This window comes from Aspergillus eucalypticola (genome assembly GCF_003184535.1).
Source record: "Aspergillus eucalypticola CBS 122712 chromosome Unknown BO83scaffold_3, whole genome shotgun sequence".
Lineage (NCBI taxonomy): Eukaryota > Fungi > Ascomycota > Eurotiomycetes > Eurotiales > Aspergillaceae > Aspergillus > Aspergillus eucalypticola.
In genome coordinates this window covers 291,962-317,646 of record NW_020290277.1, presented here as the reverse complement: position 1 = coordinate 317,646, position 25,685 = coordinate 291,962, and the positions used below count along the sequence as shown (strand labels likewise).

The window sequence follows — 25,685 nt, the reverse complement described above, 5'->3', positions numbered from 1 at the left end:
AAATCCCCGCTCCCCATGTTCCCCCCGTGACAACCCCATTTAAAACATTATCTAATAAAAGTGAGTTAATTCCCCCATTCCTGCAAAATAAGACATCTGTCGTGGACGGAAGCATTCTAGGCATCACTTTTTACACTTTATTCTCGGCCACTGGGCGATGTATGGACAAAAATAGAATAAGCTTGAATGGGGTGTTCGTGTGCAAAACTGGCCTTCCCTCCTTTTGCTAAGACAGGTAGCCCGGTGTCCCAGACTAGTAGCATCCATAGATGGGAGGCCAAAGAGCTTGTCAGGCCACGTGGCCCGCAAAACGTGATGGCGTTATGGGCCGCTTAGGGCTAGTCATGGGCAAAACCGGGATTCCTGCGGGTGTCCGACGCTATCTATGTTAGGCGGGACAAGCATTTATCGCGGGCGCGAAGCTTTGCGGGACCTTCGCCGAATTATCCTATCATGATTAAGCTCTTGATGGTTTAAAAAAAGAAAGTCACTTCTTTCCAATAACGCGCAATATCCAAGCTACATGAAGTGTGTTGTACAGGCAAGGTCACATGAATGTGCTAGGGGTCGGAATTCCGTGAAATCCAAAGCGATGCAGTGACCCGCACCACAATTATGAATACTGTTGTCATTGTAGTACTACAAATCAAGAATGTGAGAATCCACATTAGGATCTACTGAGTTCCAGTTTTGGGGACCATCTGCACCACCGATCAAGGAGTATTCTTGGGCCAAGTATTCATCGAAATGAGGAGTGCTAAAGCCAGCGATACCAGGCATAAACGAGCCAAGAAAATATCCCTCAATAGAGGGAAACTCTGACAAATTATTTTCCATTGGTGGAGGGCTTATCCGTTGTGAGATGCAGGCGTCGCCCAAGGTGCCATCGGTGCATGTCTGATTATCGGGCTCTTGAGCCAATAGAAACGGTTGTGGGGGTGTTGAGAGATTGTGCTGGTCGCCAAGGTTCAACTCCGTGTTATCTTGGCTGCGTGAAGCTTTAGTTTTCTTCTTCTCCCGCCGGCTCCATAGTTGCCTTAGCATCCGACTGTAACTGTGGCAGATGTGCGATTCAGTCGACGCTGCCTTTTCTAGAACAGATATGAAATTGCGGGCTAAGGTGGTAATCTCTTGATGCTGTTCTTCGGATTGGAACGCCCCTGCTCGGTCTGCTTTGTGCAGTAGGACTGCTGCATAGACGCCATATCTGCAAATAGGCGTAAGTAGTAGGTAAATCTGGATGGTAAAAAGCCTTACAAATAATAACGAGACGGTAGGTAGCATAGCACATGTTGCGGATCAAGACTATTCATCAGAGCCAACAGATTCATCGCTGCGCTGATAGCATCAAATATGTACTGACCATCAGGGGATGCCATGATGCCTTTGGATAATATGTCGGCAAATGGGCGCTCATTCTGCTGCCCCTTGTTGGATGATTCGTGTGGACGAGAAGCCCTCGTCAGGACTGCTTGGAAGGAAAAGGCATTCGTGTAAAGGCAAATATACTCGTACATGATAAGAAGAGTTGTCCTTATCTTAGCGGACACAGCTAGATTGCCCCATGCCGAGCGCCACGTGGTTGCGGAAGTTCGAAAGTCATCAAGATACCGGGCGTAATCACCTTCATAGACCATTGCCAATGTTCGGTCTTTGGATGAGTAAAGAATTGCATGAGCATTATGCAAGATTTGTATCAGCTCCATAGAGGCTTGCAGCCACGATGCATAGTCCTCATTGTCGTTCTCCGGACGAGGCTGAAGACTCGGGAAATCGTCGGCGGTGAATTTCGCGGCAAGAGACGGGCCTCGGGACCAGAATGACTGCCCAAGTCGGACTGATATCTGACGATCGGCAATAAAAATATCTGGAACTACTGTTAGGACATACATTGAAAGCCAATGTCAAAGATAGAAAGACTTACATGCCCAGACAATCCTGTCTTGCTCTGTTCGTTGCTTTGACCCACTGTGACTAAAATTACGAAAGGCGGCCTGGTCGAGGCGCTGGAGATAGCCTTGCCGAACTGCGAGCCCAACAAGCGACCAAGCTGTTCTATCTTCGCTAAACAGATTTTTGGATGATTCAGATGATGTTTCTTGAACTTGAATATGGGGAAGCCACTCCGCCAAAAGCAACAGTCCCTGGACAGTTGCTGGGGTTTGGGTCCAGGGGTGTGCCAGGAGTACATCAACCATGAGGCGTTGGGTGTGATCCCAGCAATAACGATGGGTGAGTGAATGGCGGGGATTGTCTCTCGACGCAATGGTGAGGATAGCTGTGAGAAGAAAGTATTCAGACCGTTGAATTTGGCTCATTCTTGATGAAACCAGCAAATGAGAAGGGACGATCGGACAATACGGATGATAATAATTGTGATACCTGGTCCCTGTTAGTAGACACGGATGAGGTTTTATGAAGTGTGGCTAACTCATGTAGTAGCTCAAATACTAGGCTCGAGCGTAATACGCCTCTCTTTACCAACTCGTAGTCATCAAAGATAGTCGCCGAAGGCCTCTGGTGGCCTTGTGAGTCCTGAAACTGGTTGGTGTCTGACGCGCTTGCTCTTTGAGCTGCAGCGTCCACTTGTTCCTCTAAGTTTGCCGTGCTGGTGAACTGAGATTGAAGCCGACTTCCGGACCGGACCTGACCAGACATGGCTAGTATCTGCAGCGCATCAGATGGGTTCCGGAGTTCCATAGCTAGGACATCTCCAGGATTCTGTCTGCCAACGCTGCCTTCACCATCTGAAGAGCTTCCGGTCACATCAAACACTCTATCAGCCGGTTCCACGTCAGGCCCACTCGAGTCTCCGGAATTTGTTGGCAGCGGAGTCTTCTGCCGTCGCGAAGTGCCCGACTTGTGCTGATGCTGGCGAAAATTTCCCCCTCGCCTGGACTTGATGAGGACACATTGGCTCTTAGTATCATGGCAAAAGACACAAGGAGCTTTGCCTGGTTCTCCGATGGCATCACTATAGCTGTATTAGCCCGCTACCTGGGCAGATGAAGGCGTCGTCGTTGATGTAAAGAGCATCCTTACAGGTCGCATCTGGTCTTGCGCCTACGGCATCGCAGGCAGGCACGAGATGACCTCTTACCTGTACTGGCAGTCATGATTGCCGAATTCCTTTATGCATCGGTAATAGGTAGTGATTCCGCAAAATCTTTAGAATCGAGATCTTTTCAAAGGTATGCGGGGGATGATGTGGAGAATCTCGGCTATAGCCGATAACCATTGCCGAAGCCGTGTCTTACGGGATTGTGGCGACAACAGCAAAGCAGACTGCTTATCACTACGTAAGGGTGATTGCGTACCGAGAATTAACATTAATATCAAGTTTCAGATGCTTGAAGTTGTTGAAGTTGATTGAATGGCTACACTATAATCTCATCGCGACAATGGCAAGGTCGGCCTGAACTAGGTATAAAGTACGTTGACGCTTTAAGGGAGCCCCATCCGCTGATCGCTCTTGGTATTCAGGCCCCATGCTAAACTGCTGTCATCGTGCACAGTAGCACGCCGCATGTCCCTCCTGTACTTAGTCATGAACTCACCACTGATGGCACGGTGCATCGTACATGTATTATCCCAGACAATCATGTCACCAACATTCATCCATTCCACTTCAATGACGTACTTGTCTTGAGTGGAGTGCTCGAAAAGCCTATCAAGGATCTTCTGAGATTCTTCCGGGGAGACACCTTGGAGGGAGTGGATGTGTTTGGCAAGGTAAATAGTGGGAATGCCGGTGCGCTCGTGCTCTTGCAGTAGTAAGTGGCGGGACATAAAATGATCTGTAGGGTTAACATCTTTGAAATGTTCCGGAGCAGCCATCTTCTTAGAATGTAGAATGGAATGACGGGCAATGAAGTTTCTTTCGTGCAGAAAGTGCTTGAAAGCGTCGTCAAGGTCACGGTAGGCGCCCCTCATGTCCGCAAAGGCAGTAGAGCCCCCTGTCCCGGGTGGCGGCAGCTCATGGGCAAGTAGAAGAGAGTAACCGGCTCGGCGAGGGTTGAAGCTAGAGTCGGTGTGAAACAGAGAGTTACCCTGGAGACAGTCAGTTCTATTCGTCTTTCTCTATCTCGGTATGGCACTGAATGGGAGAGTAACTACATACCTTATTCGCCTCACCCCTTGGGCTGTTTATGTCCACAATGGAGCCGTCAAGTTCGATGTTACCCACGTCAAAGAGCTCATTGTATTTGAGACGGTGCACACGACCCGCCTTATTGTAGGGCGTTACATCGTCAAGTTCACCAAACTTGCGAGCCAGCTCGAGGTGGGTCTCGTCGACGAGGTTTGTCTTACGGACAACGGCAAAGCCATACTATAATAGTATAGTATAGTCTCAGTGTATGGTTTCGCACGAATTTATTACCAGTTTACTACCAACCTTCTTTACTGCATCCTCAATAAAGCGGAACGCTTCATCAGTGACACCGTGAGTGAAATCCAGGCCAGTAATCTCGGCACCGAAACCATTTTTAATGACTTTGAGGTCCGGCCTGGAGCAAAGGACGGTTTGAGTGACGGTAGAAGTGGTAGACATGGTGATATGAACGATGTTATAATGATAAATAGATAGAGAAATGAATTTTATTGTCACAAAAAAAAAAAAAAAAAAAAAAAAAAAAAAAAAAACCTAGAATAAGAATTGCTAGCGATGGGCGAGGCTGATTGAGAAGTTGTTCTTCCTTCTATACCCGCAAGTATGGTCGAGTGACCAGAGTATACGGGAAACAGTCCATTGCCGATATTAGTGAAGTCATTCCCATATTGACAGGTAATGGAGGTACGTCCTTTACCGGCGGACAATAGCCGTAATCTGGCAGGTGATAGTACCAAATCCTTTACCTTGAAAGATAGTATTGGCCCTCGAATCATGAGGTGTATCATATAAGCAGATCTACATATAACTATGATCGGCTATGGCGCCTCGTATCGGCTATAGGTAATGCCTTCCGTCGGCTTCGGTGTCCAGATGGGATTATTGCACATCGAACGGCTATACGAATCGCTAAAATGATAGATAAAGTTGATTAATAACGTTATTTTCTTATGCATTCACACTAATTTAGTTGCTGTATGTATTGCATTTTGCGGAGTATTGACTTCTTTGCAATGTTGATTGTAAACAAACTTTGGCAGGCGAATAAGTTTTACTGCCCCGTTAGTGGTTATTCAAGTGCCCATAACTCCACAAAAGTAAATCAGAGTGGTAAAAACATATACTTCAACCTACAGCATACATGACAGCTACAATTCCGAGGACTGTCCTGCGTCCTTCATGATAGCGGTCTGGTATGGGCTGTTAGCGAGGGTTAATGAACCACATCCTTCCACTAGCAAGCTTTTAGTTGGAGCCGTTTTATCCTCGAGGAAAACTAGGGCTCTACTGCACAAACTCGCATATTGTGGGTGTGGGTCTATAACCTAGGCAGTGGATTGTATCCACAAGATGTGCCTGAGCGCTGAGGAATCATGGGCCCCCAATAAGTCGATGCTATATAACTCTATATTCATGGATGGAACTGGATCTTTCAGGGAATTGTGAACGTGTAGCCTGTGTCAATAATTTATTATCCGATCAATGTCTATACTGTTGAAGGGCGGCAACTGCAACCACCACTAGAATGAACACAGAACTTCCGGAAGAAGCACCTTAACAGCCAGATAGCCCATGGTAAGTTCACATATAGATCGGAAAATGGTCGTGAAGAAAGGGCTTCGTGACAATTGTGAACACATATGGCATTTTGTTTAGATTTACAATCTAAATACAACACCTGAACGTATGCTGTACCTCTATATTATCAACTGTTTCTCTTGCTGACTGTGCTTGGCTTCATGCTAGACTTCTTACCGACATGTCGATAACAATCTGCTCTACACCACGGGTTGCACGAGCCCAGTTAACCCGGGGACCACATACTGGGCCGACTAGCTACGAACCACTTTCCCGGCGCAGGATGGCTACATCAAAATCAGGTATACGTATAAGGCCTCTGCGGTAGACGGTTACGATCCGCGGGTATAAGATTTGGTTTTACGGAACGACTGTTTTGGAGAACTTTTCATTTTTGTTGCTCGGGGAGGCCTGCAGTATTCAGGAAAGTTCAATTGGGAAGAACATTGGCTGCATGACCTGTAGATACCGATGCCTAATTGGCTCACAGAAAATTTAAAATATGGGAGGATTATTCTGCATGCCGTTGAAGTTATCTTTTTACATCCAGCTCATGCTGGGCAACTCAACCTCACATATGTATTCAGCTCTCGACAACCCTCTTCGTCATCAGTCGATGCGACAGAGGCGTTTAATTTCCTTCGAGTGATAAAGCGAGAGCGACCCCCTAAAACTGTAGATGCGCGGCAGTTCGATTGTATCTACCTCTAGGCATTCTATTAATATGGGGCATAAGTCATTACGGCTACTTCCTATGCCTGTCCCTGGACAAAGTCCGCTATATGCTTTGAGGTATTCGGACTTTCATTTGATTTCACCACTCATATCTATTATACTTCTTGAAGACTGACTCACTAGATTAGTTCTCTGCGTCTCCCAATATACAGCATTAGTCGCCAATACGTACAGAGAAAACAAGCCATCCATCCATGCGGGGGCATTAGTCACGTGTGATGTCACAAACACAGTATGAGGAGCCTACTGTCAATATGATCGTTATACTTTGCCCTTTCCGTACAACTAACTGTAAAATACTATGGCTCTGTCAACACACTTCCTGGCTAAGATGGGATCTTTGACATCTATTAGAATTGGCGTAAGATTCAGTAAAAGACACAGCTGAACCCATGTGTCCACATCTCATATGACATAAAGTAAGTTCCAATAAATGAATCCTAGCTGAAATTAAAACATCAGATAGGCACAGTTTCACGGCTCCACTTCCACAACACCATCAGGAATACACTTGGACTTGGCGACAATTCTCCTTGCCAGCATACTGATGGGGATATTACTCAAGAGATCAAAAACTGAGACGTCCGCCTGCAACTCGGTGAAAATCCACCCCCGTAGCTCTACCGCCAGCAGACTATCTACCCCATAACTGCTCACAGGCCGCGTCTGCTCAATATCATCCACCGGCATCATCATAGATTTGGCCAATTTTGCCACCAGTGCCTCACAAACGATCTCTGACGCGGTGTCCATACCTGTAACCCGCGATAACTGCTCCTGTAGTTGGACGGAGGCTTCATTCCTGGTTTGTATAACCTGGTGCGTGTCAACCTGCACCAGATGCGCGAATTTCGCGTCATTGAACCACCAAGGGTACTTCTCTGCGCCCTGGGCCATCATTCCACCGGTTCCGAGACCGGTGACCAGCTGGGGTGGAATTGGTTGGTTCTTTACGCTTACCCCGGTGATGGCAGCTTGAACGATTCCGAGAAACTCCTTTTCGCGGATCCCGATAAAACTCCACGTTTTTGTGTTGTCGTGCACCCGCTCTTCGGTGGTGTCGGCGAGGAAGCCTACACCTAGGACCATGCCTACGTCGATCGAAACGCCGTGTAGGTTGTGGTGTTGCCGATAGTGGGCGAGGGCATCTTGGAAGGAGTTGCCTGAGATGTTGTTAGAGTTTCTCTTGTGATTTTCTTCTTTTGCTGGTAGAGTAAATGGCGAAGTTTACCTGCGGAGTAATTTCCCTGGCCACGGGATCCAGCTATACCAACGCTAGAAGACAGAAGCACAAAGAAGTCCATATCCTGTGGTAGGTACTTGTGAAGGTTCCAACTTCCGTGTACTTTCGGTCGAATGGTACCCAGAAACTGCTCGTGGGTCATGTTCTGATAGATAGCATCCTGTGACCGTCAACATAAGTCAGCTCCCGAACCGTTCGAGAATGTGAGGTAAAATATACGGAGAGTTTTGCATACGTTGAGGACCATGGCACCTTGGATGGCACCCTTCACAGGGGGAAACTCCTTTCGTAATAGCGCGGCCACAGCTTCGACCTCATTCGCGCAACTGACATCGCATGCGTATGCTGCTACCCGGGCCCCTTGGCTTTCCAAAGCCTGGACTGTCTCCCGTAAAGCGGGCTTCTTCAAAGCTGACCGAGATAGAAAGACTATGTTCCGGGCCCCCTGTTCAACCATCCAGCGCCCTAGTGCCCGTCCGAGACCTCCAGAGCCACCGGCAAGAACGTACGTAGCGTCTGGATTGAATCGATATGGAGGGACCTTAGGAGGCACGCACTGTTTTGGGTTAGATAGTCCAGGAAACAGGGATAAGTTATGGTATCATACTGGGACAAGCTCAAGGTCGGCTGGTTCTAGAACAATCTTGCCAATGTGTTGACCAGTTTGCATGAGGCGGAAAGCTTCCTCAATTTTGGTGAAAGGCATAGAGATGAGTGGCCTGATTGGACGAGCGATGCCCTTCTGAAGCAAGTCTACCACCTCCACGAACACCTTAGACGCCAGGGGAAGATTGTTATCGAGGACAGCCAGCATGTTGATGGAGTGGAAAGAAACATTGCGAATGAAGGGCGCCATATCCAGGCCGGTGTTCCCAACTGCAAGAGTTAGTTTATTTCAGTGCCAGGTCAGATGGGATTCAAGTACCGATATCTTTCTGCCCCAATTCGATGAACCTTCCAAAGCCACGGATGCAATGCCATGATTGCCTCAACGACTCGCCCGCAAGGGAGTTCAACACTACATCGACGCCCTTCCCACCGGTCATTCGCCTGATACCCTGTGCGAAAGAAATATCGCGACTATTGAAAATGTGATCGTCGGGAATGTGGTATGATTCTATTAGGAGAGCTTTCTTGGCTTCAGAAGATACCGTGGCGAAGATTTCAGCGCCAATATGCTGGGCCAGGACAATGGCTGCTTGGCCGACGCCTGCTTTGACTTAGTAAATGAAAGCATCGTTTTACACACAAAGACGTACCTCCAGCAGCGCCGTGGATAAGGACGGTTTCCCCCGGGAGCAGTCGAGCGGCATAGTACAGTGCATAATATGCGGTACTGTACACGACCGGCAAGGAAGCTGCAGTGGCAAAGTTCATTCCTTCGGGAATTTTTTGCACCATATCAACTGGGCTCCGCAAGAGATTGCTGAATGCTCCCGGGCGCCATGTCATCACTCTGTCTCCGGGACAGAACGTATGAACGCCAGAACCGACGCGGCTTACAGTACCACTAGCATCGATACCCAGCCCAAGTTGTTGCAATTGGCCCATGGCAACCATGATATCCTTGAAATTCAGCCTATCCCTTGTCAGCATGATTCGTGTATAACCAGAGACGCTTGCTCTACCCGACTCCCTTGATCTCAATCTCCACGTCAAAATCCTTCAGAGGTTCCTGCGGACTTAGGTCATCCACAAATTGGAGCGTATCTAGCCTTCCTGGAGTCCCAACGGAGAGAGTCATGGGGCGCCCTTCCTGCTTGAATGGAGCCTCCTCGGCCTTGGGCGCAACATTATATGTAGCAATCAGGTCATTCATGCCTTTCTCCATAAGTATCCTTTGGACCATTGTGCGCCCGTTGCGGATGGCATACTCCCAATCCGGACGCGGGCTATGCTTAGAACTTCCACCTTTGATGAAAATCTCGACCATACTTTGAACATTTTCAGATGTGTCCATTGGTGTCTCCGCATCAAGATCCAATGTTGTGAGCGCAACCTGGGGGTTTTCTGCTCGAATGCTGCGTGCCATGCCAGTCATCAAGTTCGCGAAAGGGAACTCGCTAGATTTCGTAGCACCCCTGCTGACCCATGTAGTATCAGCTGATTGAAGAATGACTGTTTTCAAGGCATTCCAGTCCTCTGGGGTAATGTCGGCTAAGAGCGGATGTTTGGAATCACATTCCAGCAAGGCCAAGCATGATTTGCTCTTGATATCTTCCACCAGGACAACGTCCTTCAAAGTCGTAAAAGATACCCCTACCCCACGGCTGCGCAGGCTTCTTTCAAGCTCGCTCAACAGTCTGTGAAGCTCGTCCGAGGGTGATTCAGGCCCTATAATGATCGCCTCTGTCTGTACACTTTCTAATTCTGGGGGAGCAACTGATGAGACAAGAACTGATAAGAAATGATCACGCGGATTTTTCCAGTCGGGAAGGCAGACATTGATGCCGGTGTATCCAGCACGTAGTAATGATTTGTTCCACTCGGATTCTGTCAAGACCGGACCCCATTTACGTCCGTCCTCCTCTCCGACCCACCAACCTTCAAGCGACCCCACGATCATTGTCGCTCGGAGGAGAGGGTTGGTGATTTCGCTGAGGACCAATTTTCCAGAGGGCTTCAACATCTTCTTAACGTTGCCCAACGTAGTCTCCAAGCAACGGGTTGCATGTAAGACGTTGGACGCAATAATGACATCGTAATAGCCTTCCACAAATCCTTGACTGAAAGGATCTTCTTCGATGTTGAGCCGAGCATAGGTCATGAACGGAGCCCAGGACTTCAGTTTTACCTGTGCTTTTTCAAAGAATCCCGAGCTAATGTCGGTAAAGGTGTAGTTGGAGAACATAGGACTGGTCCCATTTTGTCCCCCGAGGGCTTCCAGGACGGGAAGTGTTGCGCCTCCGGTGCCGGCGCCGATTTCGAGGATCTTCATGTCAGGATTCTTGTGCGCCAAAAGACCCAGGTATGATGAAAGTTGGGAGTAGTTCTGGGGACATCCCACGCCACTGGAGTAGAAATTATGCAACAGGCCATCTTTCATAAGAACCTCGAGCGGGGTAATATTACCGCGAAGAATATCGACAAGGTATTTCCCATGCTGGCACATCACGGCGCCGTCTGTTGTATTCCTGGAGATGCGTTCAAGTAGCTCGTTTTCATATTCAAGACTTGTTTCCAACCAGTTAATGGTTGGTGTCGCTTGTTGGTGCGGGATTTTGCCCTGCATACCGAGCTCATAGGTTCTCTGCATATATTGGTAAAAAGTGCGATAGTGGCCAGTGAGACTCTTTGCTTCTTCTGTGTCAATAACAGTGAGAACACGTTTGATGATGACAAATGCACCCAGCTCAAGTTCGGCGATGACTTCTGGGCTACTAGCTTCGAGATCCTTAACAGGTCTCGTACAAAGCTTTGTGATGTCTTCGCGCCGAAGCATGGATACATCTTCTCTCCAGTGAAAATAGCTCGTGAGCTTTCTCGTACTCGCGGCCGCTGCCGTGCTATCTGTAGCCCCGGAAAGTGATTTACTCCTGATTCCATCGAAAATTACGAGCGGCTTCCTCCATTCCGGCGTAGAAACCGCCACAGTGGCCTCACCACCATCGAACCCTTGCAGTTGCACGGTAGCGTACCCTTGCAATAAAGAGCCTGCTTCTGATGGCACGTCCGCTGATACGTAGAGCCTGCCAATTGAGGTGGGTACCTTTGCCATTGTCATCTCTTCACCAAGACCGCTTGTAGCAGGCAATGCCATTTGAATAATGCTATCCAAGGTGGTTGGGTGAATGACATGCTCATATTCGAACTTCATGGGCATGCGACTCCTAGTGTCAGGAACTCGAATGGAACAGGCTGCCTTGTAATGACCGTGTTGGATTTCAACCATGTTTTGAAATATATCTCCATAATAAAGTCCGATGGTTGTAAGATGCTCATAGAATTGACGGGGGTTCTGCGACTCCTGACATTCATCAACTGTTTGGTAGAACGTCTGTTTGGCAGCTCGGTCAGCTTCTTTCTCCTCATCAACAAACAATGAACTCTTTGATTCAGTGTACTTGATCCGGAGGAGACCAGAGCAATTCTTGTCCCAGCCTCCATGCCTGGTATACAAGGTGAACTCCTGCCAGGCGGAGGTCGTAGCTCCTGAGCCAATCCTCCACGGTCGGAGAGAGAGAACCATTTCGACTCCGACATCATCGGCCGGGACCACAATGGCTTTGCCAATAATGATATCCCGGAGTTCAAACCCTTCGATTTCCTTATTGGGATCGGCCTTCTGCTTCGCTGCCTCGATGGCGGCAACCATCATTCCTGCTGCAGGGTACAAAATGGACCCCTGCACCTTGTGGAACTCGATCCATGGCGCCTCGCTCAGTCGGATGATATTTCTCCAACGTGGATCAATGTCAACGCCATCTACCGTCAAGCTGCCAAAAAGGTCTTTTCGTGGATGTTGACGGAAGCGGTGATTCGTTCCTGAGACAGACTCAAACCAATACTTGTGCTGCCGATTCCAGGAGAACGAAGGGACGTCAACCAGGTATGTCTGCTGCTTTCGAACAATATTTCGACTGTTGACCCTGGCAATATCCACCGTATACCCATGCGTGAATAATGCCCCAACTGCCTCTAAAATCGTAGTAGAAGCATTTTGCCTGCGGCGTAGAAGAGACATATATGTCAGCTGGGATGTCTTGGCATTAGAATTGAGAATTTGGTTTATAGGACCCTGTAGCGCGGAATGAGGACCGATCTCCAAGAAAATATCAGCAAATGGTTTCGCTAATCGCCTGGATTTGCTGTTTGGCGAGTAGTTGCAGAGACTCTGCACAGCTCCCAAGAAATTAACCGGGTTCAATAGATTTGCAACCCAGTAAGAAGATATCAAATCGCCGTTGCTGATAAGCCCACCCGTGACACTGGAGAACATTTTGATGGAGCTGTCCTCTTTTTGAGGAACGATGCTACTCAGGCTGTCAAGGTACTGTTTGGCAATGACTTGCATATGTGGTGAATGATATGCAGTCTCCACTTTGAGTCTTCGGGCGAAGTGGCCATCATTTTGTATCAGTGATTCCAGCTCTTGGATTGCCGAAGTATTACCAGATAAAGTCACGTTGTCTGGGCTGTTAATACAGGCCACAACAACGCTACTGTCTTTCGTTGCTTGCAGATATTTCTCAACGCCTGCCAGACCGAGGCCGACAGCCAGCATACTGCCATTCAGATCTGGTGCAATACCACGCATGCTTCCCGACAATCGTCCTCTGTGGTAGGAGATGAGCCATGCATCCTCCCTACTAATGGCGCCTTTAGCATACGCGGCTGCAATTTCACCACTCGAATGACCAACAACAGCGCACGGCTTTACGTTCCAATGTCGCGTAAGGTCCACCAGGGCCACCTGAATAGCAGTACAGATAGGTTGGCTTAGAACAGGTGAATTTATCCTGGAAGAAGACTCGTCCCGCAGAAGCTCGGAGACTAGTGACCAAGTGCAACCAATCGACACGAGATACGCTCCGGCATCCTCCAAACTCTCCCGGAACACTTGATGGATAAGCAGTTCACGACCCATTCCAAACCATTGAGCTCCTTGCCCGGTAAATACAAAGGCCAACTTTGGCTGGGTGCTGGATCTGAGGGGCTTTCGTTTTCTTTCAACAAGTTCCTTGGCCAGCTCTGCTGGGGTTGAGGCAACTGCAAAGCCTTTCCATGGCAAAATGCTGCGTCTGGCTGCAAGAGTGTAGGCGAATCTGTCCAGAAGCTTCTGCTGGTCGCTGTCGCTGAGCTCCGCAGACTTGAAAGACAAATAGTCGGAGTACATCTTGGCTGTTCTTCCAATCCCGAGCTGTTCATGAGAGGTCCAAATGAACAACATCGGCTGTTTGATTTTCCCACCGGAGAGATAGTCAGCCATCCGCAGATCTTCAAGCTGCATTGGGAGGAGTGAGATGATATCAGAAGCCGGAGGGGTCAAGCCAACTGCAGAATCGGCGGAAGACACGGGGGACTGATCTTGGAAGCCCTTCATGGTGTTATGATTGCCAGTTAGTCTTCTGGCTTTTAGATAGTGATAAGCGTCATCCAGAATGCAGTGAGCATTTGTACCACCATAGCCGAATGAATTGATACTGAGCCGTCTCATCCCTGGCCTAGGCCATGGGGTGAGCGTGGTGGGAATGGCGAGGTGGGACTCGAGAAGTCGGATCCGATCATTTTGTTTCTCGAACCACAAACTAGGTGGTATCTCGCCATTTTCCAGGGCAAATACAGCTTTCACCACTTGAGCAAGACCAGAACCACCCTCCAAGTGCCCAATGTTTGTTTTGATTGAGCCGATATACACAGGATCATCTGGGGATCGTGACATCCCAAACGTAGCTGCCAGCGCCTGTGCTTCGACGGGGTCACCCGCAGGAGTGCCAGTGCCATGGGCCTCGACATAAGCCGTGTCAGCGAAGCCAAGACCAGCCATCAGATAGGTTTCCCGAATTAAGCTCTCCTGGGCAGTCGCTGATGGGAGCGTGATTCCAGGAGTGTTACCATCCTGGTTGACCGCAGTCCCGCGGATTACAGCGCGGACCACATCATTGTCTCTCAGTGCCAGGTGCAATGGCTTAAGGATGACAATGGCAGCGCCCTCGCCACGGGAATAGCCGTTCGCCTTGTGGTCAAAAGATTGGCATTTGCCGTCGGGACTGAGAAAGTGGAGCGATGTCATAGCAGACATGATATCCGGAAGCAGTATGAGGTTGGTTCCACCGACGACGGACTAGGAGAAATCTCCGTTAGCGGGGTCCATGCTTAATGACCGATAGGGAGAAATACCATCTCTGACTCTCCAGTCCTAAGGCTCTGGCATCCCAAATGCAATGCAACGAGAGAAGAAGAACAGGCAGTATCGAGGCTAACACTTGGTCCTTTGAGGTCAAAGTACCAAGAAATCCGATTGGACATGATGGCTGAGCCTGTACCAGTACCGTGGTATAGCGGGAGGTTCTCCCGATCGCAGGCAAGCATGTCACTATAATCACGCGTAAAGCAACCGATGTAGCAAGAGGTCTTGGACCCCACGATGTCCTCGAGACGTTGACCCCCTATATTGACGTTAGTCAATTGAGCTTCAAACAACGAGGCTATTACCATTTTCAAACGCTTCGTAGGTACACTCCAGCGCCATCCGCTGCTGCGGATCCATGGCCTTGGCTTCGGCTGGGGTGATTGAGAAGAAAGGGGCATCGAATTCCGAGATATCGCTCTCCATGAAGTGCGCCTTCCTTACGTTTAGCGTTCCTTGTCTCTCATGATGAGGGTGGTAGAAGGCGTCGGCGTTGAATCGGTCTTTGGGGACTTCACTCAGAGCACTCCGGCCCTGAGAGACCAGTTCCCAAAGCTTCTCGGGGCTGGAAGCATCGCCGGGGAATCGACCTCCCATCCCGATGATAGCAATGGGCATACATCCATCTTCGGTACCAGGCTGGACACCCGCATAGCGTCTATGATAGTCATCGGAGAATGCCATTGTGCGATGCGCTGAACGAGATATCAATGGTTGAGAGAAGGAAGTATTCTGGAGACCGCTGGTAACGGAATTGGAACGGAATGTAGACATCTTTTCTATCGTAGGGTAAATGTATATCCCTACATTTACTAATATAACAAGTCGACGATATCCAGTCCTGTAGATTCCGGCCTTTGATACAAACCATACGGGGATTGGCCCCATCACCGTAGGCGTTGGCAAATATCCCCGAACCAATAGAACTGGACTAAGTGGGACTGTCTATAGATCCTCCAAATACCGAAGAAAACAATGTATTTGGCTCCATTGTGAGCAGATGACACTCAGTTTGACTAAGCTAACGGTCCATGTGCTAAGGAATGAACAAAGAGTGCACAGACTAGGCCAGACGTAGAAAATATTGTTCATGCTGCAAGGAATGTTGGAATTGCATGGCCCGGAATCTCACAAAGGCTACTCTGGAAAGTCACCGAATGTCCGCGGCGACATAAAGCATGCAGGATCACTTATCTCGGTAACATATCTATTCATTCGGCCAGAAACCGGCACCGTCCCCGAAGCTAAGAATACCATGCCGGTGCAATGAAAAGAATGGCCTGTAACGTAATTCGGTTTGTGTTGACTCAACACAGTCATAATAGAGGGTGGTGCTTGTTGTGGTGGATGAATAGCTCACAATCTTGCTCTGTCATGGACCAGCAACCTCTATTGAGTCTATTGAACTAAGATATGGAGACATTAGCGCCACGTACAAAATTCCTAGTTGTTGTTACCGCTGGAGGTAGAACAAATGCAACGCCTCTTCTGGAGATCGCTCGAATACTGAGCGACCGTGGACATGTTATCGAATTCGCAACACTTGAGGGTCAGCAGGTCTGGACGCAGGATTATCCATTTATCTCCAGAATTCATATTTTAGGTCCCAACCAAACTGCGGAAGCCGAGGAACAGGCATACTTGCAAATGTCGCGATGGAAGCTAGGTCTTAATCATAGCTTTACTCCTATTATGGAAGCCCGGAAATATCTAGAATGTAGCTGGGAAACAGTCTATCCCAGCCTGTCCGCTTTGGTCCAGGACCCGGCTCGACGACCCAATTTCATTATAGGGGACTATCTAGTGGATGCGGTCCGGGACATCAAGATCGAACATGATATCCCAATTGCCATGCACTGGCCGCAGATGCCAACGAACATGCTCCCAGCCACCTATATTCCTGGGGCATATGGACTTCAGATGGAGGTTCTGACCTCAGAGCACGCAACGCTGTGGCAACGACTTCAAAATTACCTCTTGGGTCTCCGCGCCCTCCCTGCATATCTGCGATATCGATCATGGGCTCGCGAGCAACGATCAAGGCTCGGGATCTATCGCAGTCTACCAAACCGCAGCAAACCCGATCACCTACTTTTAGTAAACTCATTCTTCGGGCTAGAACCAGCAAAAGATCTCCCACCCAACGTGATCGCAGTCGGACCAATTTTGAGCGATACATACCCAGGGCTCACACCAGATTTGCAAAGTTTTACCGCCAAATATAAAAGGATCCTATATATCTCCCTTGGGACGCATGCACTTGTATCAGACGCAGCACTGCGGCGGATTCTTCACGGTGCCACCCTCGCCCTTCAAACCGAACAGTCTATTGATGGCGTGATCTGGTCAATTCGGGGAATGGCCATGAAGCAATTTAACCTGGCTGCGACGGCACCGGCTCAAGAATGCTCTATCTCTGATCTTGTCTCAAGTGCAAATCCTCACATCTATTTTTGCCCATTCGTTCCCCAGCGCGCCCTTCTCGCGCACCCGAGCGTCTCCGTCTTCCTTACCCATGCTGGGGCCTCTAGCACCAACGAGGCCATCTTTCATGGCATTCGATCCATCACGATTGGCGTTTACTTTGACCAGATTTCTAACGCGATGAAGCTCCGGGATGCGGGGGTTTCGACTTTGCTGGATCGCGACACATTTACCCCGGAGCAGCTGTGCCAGGCAATCAATGAACAGCTGTCAGATTCGACTGGAGCCTTTGCAGCTAATTGCATCCGCTTGCAGCGAATTGCTAGAATCGCGTCAAGGCGAAAGTATCTCGCGGCAGACCTAATTGAGGAGGCACTGGCGGATGCGGAGGGGCGGAAAGTGGCAGGGGATGGACGGGCCATGCATTTGGAAACGGCTGATATGCGGATGCCAGTTTGGAAGGCTCGAAACTGGGATCTGTGGGCGTTGGGGGCCAGCATTTTTCTATTGGGGATCGGCGTGGTGGTAGCGGTTCCTCTGGCTTCCAGGATGTGTTTGTGATAGAGATCGATACCGCGCGAATTTGCACTTCCGTGTCGTCGAAATTACTTCAGACCGTGTTGCACCATAATGCGAAAGGCAACAACCAGAGGTCGTTCCATTGTCCTGCGCATCTTCCTTCACCTGTTCATCTATGCCACATTTTTTGTACTTGGATTTGTTCTAGGTATATCCAATGCGGAATAAGACTCTCGGGTCGTCTAGAAATTCTCCAATGTTCTCCCACTTCTATTCGCCTGCCTGCCAGTTAAACATTTCTTTCCTTTCTTTCCGGCATTCTCCAAACCACTCTCTTTTTCGTCCACTCGCCTACCCCTGGTCCTGCTCTTGATCACCACTCCCACATGGCTCTATCCTGCCCGCGTCTCGGAAGTTCACGGGATTTTTCTTGAATGTCCCAAGCCCAAGCACCCAACAGGCGGCAGTAATGTACAAGACCACCTTAATTTGCGCATTGAACGCTCGGCCATAGACCTCACTTACCGCGTTTTGCTTGGAAGCGGGAAAGTTACGTGAGCTCGAAACGCTCGCTTTAAGTGCGGCCATCTCATCTGTGGAAAGAACATCGGACAAGTCCCGGTCGACGAAATGGGTAATGAGAACCTGGCCAATTGAGATGCCAATTGTGCCTCCAAGAACACGCACCTGGGTCACGGCACCCATGGTTATAGCTAGGTCTGGGGCATCTACTTCCAGGCGAGATATCACGACCAGACTGGTCAAGGTTGTTCCAAAGCCGAGCCCGAGTAGGACCTGGTATCCGTACTGCGCATCAATAATGGTTCCCGTTGTTGGAAGGGTGGTCATGCATCCGAGCCCAATCAGTTGCAGCGACAACCCAACCATAAGTGTGTAGAAGGAGATGTTTTTGCGGCTGTTGATCACACCTCCCGCCCCCGCTCCCAACGCCGAAAGAAGGAGTAGTGGCAGCATTCGAATGCCGGACGCGACTGGGCTGAGCCCGTCCTGGATCTCAAATCGTTCGGGAAGGTAGACTATGAGTACCATAAACGGAAATCCGGCGAGGAAGGCGGCTCTACATATTGTTCGTCAGCTCTAGTTACAAGGGATACTCGAGACGCCTGCGACCTACATCAACGACGCGCAGACTATGCGACGTCGTATCAGCCATACCGGAAATACGGGCATCATTTTGCTAGCAAAGGAGGATGTTCTCCGGCTGTAAACCATTGCGACGTATATCTCCCAAGCTATGAAAGCAATCCAGGCAGCTCCAGTTACGATAAACGACACAACGATGAGAGAGCCATCCCAAGAAAAGGCACTGCCACCTTCTTCGAGCGCGAGAAGAAGAAATACAGACCCGATCAGCGACAGCAAGATCCCAGGCCAGTCTATGCGATTAAAACTTAGGCGATTGATGGGAAGCCGTCCGTCGTTTCGAGGGAAAAACCAGATCACAATCGCTAATGCCAGACCGCCACCGGGAATGCTTCCCAGGAAAAAAAGAGTCGAATTAGCCACAAAGGCCTCTCTTAGTCTCGGGAAAAGAATGGAGTGGACTTACTTCAAGTAGAATACCCATCGCCATGATGCGTTTGTGGTAATGGCACCACCGAGCACAGGACCCAAAATACTGGAGAGAGCAAAGATAGTGCTCATCAGCCCAGTAACTGGACCAATACTCTCAACAGGCGTCACCTCAGCCATGACGGCCATGACCATGCTGTAAATTCCCGCCCCACCAATCCCTTGGAATGCGCGGAAGATGATCCTACTCTGTGTCAGCCTACATGCCGATGGTTCCGAACCGAAGTGATCTGGTGTTGGTTTTTCGTACAGTTGCTCCATAGTCCGTGACACTCCACAGGCAATGGAAAATGCCGTGAATATGGCCAACGCCGTTATGAAGCTGGATTTGCGACCAAATATGTCACTGCATCGGGAGTATACTATAAGAAAGCCTTCAGGCATCGATTAGCCAAAGTCACCATGAGAGATCAAGAAATATAACCATAATTACTTGTAGTAACATACCGGTATATGTGAGAAGATAAGCGACAATTATCCAGTTCGACTTGTCATAACCCCCTAAGTCAGATGCGATGGTAATCAAGGCTGTTGATACTATCGTGGTCTCAAGTGTAGATAAGAGTAGGCCTAGGAAAAGTCTTCCACTTTTGTTAAGTTTCGATTTCGATACCATACTGATAAGAAAGAGGAACAGATTACATACGCGAATATGGTCACCCATAGCTTCCACCCCCTCATCGGTTGCAGATGCGCCTGGGGTGGTAATGGACGGAGCTCATCCTGTTGGAAGCTCTGGGATTGTCTATCGATAGCCATTCCGAGTAAGCTGTACCGAGAAGGTTACAGTATATGAAAAACTAATTGGAGTCTATGACAGTACCCTTGTTTGTGCTTTCGGGGAGTGGGGGTTGTTGACCTTTAGCATGCCATGCATCAACTGAAATGTCTCGGTGACATTCCACTTGGCCTCATGCATCAGTGATGGGGCCAGATTCGCACATGCCACGCTCGGTGACATTTAAGCCCCGCACTAACCGATCTACAAAGGCACCGCGCAGCCCTTGTGTCTTTCTAGCTAGCATGACCATCCCTCCCATCGAACATGGAGCTTTTGAACTACGACCTTGGCATGCCTGCGGGTCCTTCGGGTCTGCTTGTGGCGGCTCACACCACGGAAAACCTTCCTCGCATAATCCTGACATGCATGGTCACCTACGCGGTCACTCTTGCTATCTACCGTTTCTATCTGCACCCACTTCGGGCATTTCCCGGCCCTAGACTGGCAGCCTTCACCTTTTGGTTAACAGTTATATTTCCTTGCTGTGAAAGTCCAACGCTAACATATATGCCAGGTATGAGTTCTACTATGACGTTATTCTCGGGGGACAGTACATCTTTCAAATTCGTCGATTACACGAACGATACGGACCTATAATTCGTATCAACCCTCATGAACTGCACATCTACACGCCAGAATTCTACGATGAGCTATTTGCGGGTGGAAATCGCAAACGTGATAAGTGGTACTGGGCAATGAAGGCATTTGGAGCGGACGAATCGACATTCGGAACGACCGATCATGACAATCATCGATCACGGCGGGCGGCGTTAAATCCTTTCTTTTCCATAACCAAGGTGAGGTTGCTGCAAATTGTGATTCAGGACCGGGCCGATGCCCTTGTAGCACGGTTGGAAGATTTCCAGAGATCTGGTGCGATTTTACACCTTGACACCGCTTTTGCAGCTTATACGGCAGGTATGTATTCGATGTCGTGACGAGGTGGCCAAACCCAGACTGAGATATTCATCGTATAGATGTGATAATGGAGTATGCATTCAGCAAGTCAGATCATAAGGTCGAAGCTCCTGACTTCGATAGCGCGTTTCACCAAGCCTGTGTCGGTGGCGGGAGATACAGTATGCTGATGAAGCAATTTCCCCTAGTTCTGTGGGCGATGAAGCGTACGCCTCAAAAATGGCTACTCCGAATGAATCCAGAAATGACGTCCTTTGTGCGAATGCATACGGTAAGTCGACCTGCGTCAAACAATCGAAGGGCAATGTCCAACTTGCGTTGAGAACTCGCCAGGCTGACGCTAGGCCCCGTTCAGGATATAGCCCGCCAGGTTCAACAAACAATGGAACTTTCAAAGCCGTCCCCAACAGATATCAAATCTACTAGGCACTTGACAATATTTCAAGAGATTCTCGACAGCCGACTCCCGCCTCATGAGAAAGCGCTCGGTCGACTGGCGCAAGAAGGTGGAACCGTGGTGGGTGCGGGAACGGTAACCACGGCATGGGCTATCACTGTAGCCGTTTTCCATCTCCTCGCCCAGCCAAGAATCCTCCGTAAGCTGAAGGATGAGCTTGATTCCACTGATGCTGATGATCTTCTGGGACTTGAAAGACTCCCATATCTCTCTGCGTGCATCCAGGAGGGTCTTCGACTCAGTTACGGAGTCAGCTCCCGCCTCGCCAGAGTCGCTCGCGACGAATCGCTCACTTTCACCGACCCCAATACGCAACAGACCTGGATCATTCCACCAAAGACCCCCGTCAGCATGAGTGCCCTGCTGATCTTGCAGAATCCATCTATTTTCCCGGAACCCAATCAGTTTCGTCCGGAGCGGTGGATCGAAAACCCCGGACTGGACCGATACCAAGTAGTGTTCAGTAAAGGTAGTCGAGCGTGTTTAGGAAAGAATTTGGCATATGCTGAGATGATGATAATCTTGGCCGCTGTATTTCGGCGCTTCGGGAGCCTTGAAGTACGAGGGGAAAGGGACATCGGAAGATTGGAGTTATTTGAGACCACAGCAGAAGGTGACATTGAATGTCACAGGGATGCCTTTTTGCCTCTTTCACAGGAAGGGTCGAAAGGTGTCCGAGCCCGCGTGTGGCCTGTTGCCGTAGGCCCGCGGAGCTGGAAGTCTTTTTAACGAATTGTGACTTGGCTGATTGCTGTTATATGGACAAGCAGGGAGGCTAATGGGAGGAAGGACGATCGCGGCTGAGTTTCGATGGGTAACTACCTAGCAGGAGATTTGGGCAAGCCAAACTATGATAAGTTCATTATTGTTGTTATGTGACTTCGTAATGAACTAGTAAGATAAGCATTGCATATATAAGAGGCGTGTTAAACACGCCTTCGTTCATATTAAGGTTCCCTTAATATACCGCAATAGTATCAGTGAAAGTGTTTCGCAATATTTCGTGGAACAATATATATTTCAAAGAGACGCAATCATCTACATGTGTCTGAAATTCCGTAATGTTGGTTCCATCATTCTTCCAATTCGTCCCTGCAACTGAGTTCTAATAGCTCGAATCCAGTCTTCTTAAACCGTCATAGCTATAGGAATGGGACATTGTTACAATAAAGAGTAAAATGAAGAAAATTTAAGAATGAAAGGCATATACCACTCACTGTGTGACACTCGCAGATCACAGCCGCTTGCGGGAGGGGGCGATGATGCCACGCGGAACGGATCGGCCGGCTGCCACTAGCCAGGTACTAAGGAGGCCTCAATGGCACCCCTCATCTTTTCCATTTCGTGTTGGTTGCATGACCGAGGAGACGCGGAGACATAGGGACATCTACCCCATCCTTGTCGGGCCCAGCAGAGGACAATATTAGCCCAATTGATCTCTTCCAATTGAACTCGGCTATATATGATATTACCGGTCCACCAATTCGATCCTTGCCCTGAGCATGCGTTCCCCCCTCCCCTCTGGTCAGGACCCGACTCAGTTGTCCGCTTCATTGACTAGCGAAGATCCCCTGTCTATCGGCCTGACCTCATTGGTTATGAGTAACACTTGGTGATTGCTCCATTCCTACTGGGGGCTCTGACCAGCATGAGAACCATGTGGCTTGCACTAATACTAGTAGCGCGATGGCGATGCTAAGTCGTTGAACAAGGTGGTGCACTACTAGTATCTGATCTCACCCAATCACAAGTACATAATAATGTACATTTCCCCACATAGATCGAACCAATGTTTCTCACAGGATCACCCCAAAATCTGACGGCCGAATGGAACTTGGCTGAGCTCGCACGACTGATACTGCTCTGCCAATGAACCAAATACGACACCTACAATGACTGGGATTTCATTCGAGCCGGGGTTGTGACCAAATTTATTAAGGCCGACCAACCACCGATTGGTGTCCCCAAGTACGTACTGGGCTTGGCTCATTATGGCAGATTAGACATCGACCTGGTCGCGATCCTCTTCCAAACATGGACTCCCAACATCGTGAGGCATGCGATGCGTGCCATTATCGCAAAGTGCGCTGTTCTTCAGCAACAGGAGGTATGGGTGCCTGCTTGAATTGTCAACGGCATGGCCGACAATGCGTCTTCAGCCCACGGAAGGAAATGGGGCGACCGAGAAAGTCGAAACGGTCATGCTCGCAGGTAGATGTTGATGAGGTTTCATCGATTGAAGTGCACCAGCTTCCGGAGCTGGTGCATCACCCCCAGTCAGATGATGGCGGGCCTCTATTGTCATTAGAACCAGCTCTTCATCCACCAGGAAATGACCCGGCTTGCTGGCCATCGGATGGTTCCCAGTTGTCTTCGGACCAGTTAGTCCCACTCCAGTGAGCCCTCATGGAAGCTGTTTTTTCTTGGTGATAGGGACAAAGAGCCTAACCATCTGCAGGACACTTTTTCCAGCTGAGGCGGCATCAACAAGCGATCCGCACTTTGGCCCTCCTCTTAGTAACAGACGCGTGCCGTCTCCTATGGTTGAAGGCCACATCGGTGGTGGTTCCTACTCACAAGATACCTTCCCGATTGAAGTTGAGGCCCTCTGTGCCATGGGGCCACGGGAACCTCTTCAAGGCCCTGAAAACGTGGGCCACCAGCAGTCTGCAGTCACTGATTCACGACTGGAGGTGTACGACCGACTATCCCCTCTCCTGTTTCAACTCACGCGAGACAGCCAGGCTCTAAAACGTGTCAAACCATGTTCTGGAGCTGAACAGGAGTCGGTCTTCTTTTCCGTGTCTGCATTATGCGATATAATTCACACCCTAGCGCTATCTGAGCAAGGCCTAGGACTACAGAGCTGCGGCTTCTACAGTTTTCAGTCGCGCAATGAAACCGTTGTTCTAGCTCTTACAGCGGTGCTCATAGTTCTTGAGATCTACGAGCTGCTTGCACAGAACGCCATCAATGACATGCCGCTTCTGGAGCAAACCAAATCAGGAGAGCGTGAGGTCCTGCCCATCTTCTCCTCGGGCCAACAATCTCCTTCCTCGCACGCAAGCCCAGGTCGCGGGCTGCACACATACGGGCGTCTAGACACCTTGGTTCGGTACACCGTCATGGACTTTCACCTAGGGCAACTGCGGCGGCTCCTGGAGTTCAACATGGAGGGTTCTACGTCCTGGCAGCCAAATGCCATATATCATTTAGAGTCAACCAGGGGGCGGCTTGATGCCCTACGGATGTGGATTCAAGACTTGGTTAGCCAGGCATGAATGCGAACTTCTCACGTGAAGGGCCATTGTCATTATGATATAAAGTCACCAACTGCCAAAGTAGCCAAATAGCGAGAAAAAGATACACATAGAACGTATCGGAAACCGTTTAGATAAGCTTAGGTGAAAATATGTACGGATGCAGAGCATGGAATGAAACATATATCGTCAGCATATGTGTTGAGCCCTGCCTATCATTCCCTCTACCAATCGTACTATCTTGGCCGTTGAGCCCATATCTCTAGGCACAATATGACCCGCATCATGGACGACTGGGATGGCATCCCCGGAACTCAGCTCGACCAGCAATTCCCCTTGCTGCCGAAATGGATCTGTTCTTCCAATTACATGCAGCGTAGGTATCTCTATACGCAGGTTTGTCGTTCGCGGATCATATTGCTGCAGGATGAGAGGGTCGTCACCAGCGCCATCGGGATATCCATTTGGTCGATGGTGCATGGCGACGATACTGCGGAGAGCCAGGCTGGAGTCCATATCAAATGGAAGACTGGCGCCCAGAAAGATAGCGAGATTAAAGAGTGGCATTGCGGTGGGGTTATCTTTCTGATGCTGGAGGATCATAGACGCAGCCAGTGCAGCCCCTTGTGAGAAGCCAATGACTCCTTCGAATGGGCCGTCTTCATCCATGACTTCTCGGATCAGGGTAAACGCCTCGTGCATTTGAGTTGGAGTTGGACATGAGTAATAGCAGAGATAAGGCCCGGAAAGGAAGGACTGGACCTTCGGATCGGGAAGGCAAGGCTCTAGGCCTTCGGCAAAGACAAACTCATGTTCAGGGAAAGAGCTGGTAATGGCGGCAATCTGGATCTCCAGCACCTGGGCATTGGCACCCATGCCATGGAGACAGAGAAACCTCATAACTGAACTTCAGGAGTTACGGTGGCTCAATCGGTCCCTCGAATTATTGGAAGGTGACGTGAACGATGCTTAAGACAATTCAGACGAGGGTTGGGTTATTGGTGTTGTGAGGCAATGTTATTAACGAGGATCATTCCGGACCGGGAAGGATCTGATCCCGGGCGGGCTTTAGCCTAGCGTCCTGGCGGGTGGCGTTGGATGGTGATACATCGCCGTCTGTCCCCACCCGGGCTAAATATACAACAGCCATATTTGCGGTTGAACCCCTGCTGCCACTAGTCCATCTCAGTGACTTTGGGCCCAACTTTGCGTGTCA

At 49.4% G+C, this 25,685-nt stretch overlaps 8 protein-coding genes across 8 annotated transcripts; 3 read left to right on the top strand and 5 right to left on the bottom strand.

Annotated features, from left to right (window-relative positions):
* Positions 1-639: 639 nt before the first annotated feature.
* BO83DRAFT_454090 (Zn(II)2Cys6 transcription factor) lies at positions 640-3,116 on the bottom strand (the record flags this gene model as incomplete). The annotated part of the gene is made up of 5 exons (XM_025536941.1): positions 640-1,207; positions 1,258-1,867; positions 1,925-2,382; positions 2,432-2,974; positions 3,043-3,116. The coding sequence occupies 5 exons, from the start codon at positions 3,114-3,116 to the stop codon at positions 640-642; spliced, it is 2,253 nt and encodes a 750-aa protein (XP_025392040.1).
* Positions 3,117-3,444: 328 nt separating this feature from the next.
* On the bottom strand, positions 3,445-4,552 carry BO83DRAFT_423206 (TauD/TfdA dioxygenase family protein; the record flags this gene model as incomplete). Its single annotated transcript, XM_025535083.1, has 3 exons — positions 3,445-4,050; positions 4,121-4,330; positions 4,397-4,552. 3 exons carry the CDS (start codon positions 4,550-4,552, stop codon positions 3,445-3,447), a joined length of 972 nt encoding a protein of 323 aa, XP_025392039.1.
* Positions 4,553-6,898: 2,346 nt separating this feature from the next.
* Positions 6,899-15,201, bottom strand: BO83DRAFT_353189 (type I polyketide synthase; the record flags this gene model as incomplete). Its single annotated transcript, XM_025529030.1, has 9 exons — positions 6,899-7,587; positions 7,656-7,827; positions 7,903-8,223; positions 8,275-8,543; positions 8,593-8,877; positions 8,927-9,246; positions 9,296-14,451; positions 14,508-14,776; positions 14,823-15,201. 9 exons carry the CDS (start codon positions 15,199-15,201, stop codon positions 6,899-6,901), a joined length of 7,860 nt encoding a protein of 2,619 aa, XP_025392038.1.
* Positions 15,202-15,930: 729 nt separating this feature from the next.
* BO83DRAFT_353185 (glycosyltransferase) lies at positions 15,931-17,502 on the top strand (the record flags this gene model as incomplete). The annotated part of the gene is made up of 1 exon (XM_025529029.1): positions 15,931-17,502. One exon carries the CDS (start codon positions 15,931-15,933, stop codon positions 17,500-17,502), a length of 1,572 nt encoding a protein of 523 aa, XP_025392037.1.
* Positions 17,503-17,811: 309 nt separating this feature from the next.
* Positions 17,812-19,815, bottom strand: BO83DRAFT_434067 (putative MFS multidrug transporter; the record flags this gene model as incomplete). The annotated part of the gene is made up of 6 exons (XM_025535743.1): positions 17,812-18,538; positions 18,596-18,955; positions 19,031-19,237; positions 19,304-19,427; positions 19,501-19,634; positions 19,700-19,815. 6 exons carry the CDS (start codon positions 19,810-19,812, stop codon positions 17,812-17,814), a joined length of 1,665 nt encoding a protein of 554 aa, XP_025392036.1.
* Positions 19,816-20,122: 307 nt separating this feature from the next.
* BO83DRAFT_405335 (cytochrome P450) lies at positions 20,123-22,021 on the top strand (the record flags this gene model as incomplete). Its single annotated transcript, XM_025533790.1, has 4 exons — positions 20,123-20,295; positions 20,349-20,752; positions 20,812-21,037; positions 21,086-22,021. 4 exons carry the CDS (start codon positions 20,126-20,128, stop codon positions 21,936-21,938), a joined length of 1,653 nt encoding a protein of 550 aa, XP_025392035.1. The 3' UTR covers positions 21,939-22,021.
* Positions 22,022-23,656: 1,635 nt separating this feature from the next.
* Positions 23,657-24,574, top strand: BO83DRAFT_130492 (uncharacterized protein). The gene has a single exon (XM_025526096.1). The coding sequence runs from the start codon at positions 23,750-23,752 to the stop codon at positions 24,488-24,490; it is 741 nt and encodes a 246-aa protein (XP_025392034.1). The 5' UTR covers positions 23,657-23,749; the 3' UTR covers positions 24,491-24,574.
* On the bottom strand, positions 24,514-25,507 carry BO83DRAFT_374881 (uncharacterized protein). Its single transcript, XM_025530316.1, has one exon. It carries the CDS (start codon positions 25,343-25,345, stop codon positions 24,659-24,661), a length of 687 nt encoding a protein of 228 aa, XP_025392033.1. The 5' UTR covers positions 25,346-25,507; the 3' UTR covers positions 24,514-24,658.
* Positions 25,508-25,685: the final 178 nt, after the last annotated feature.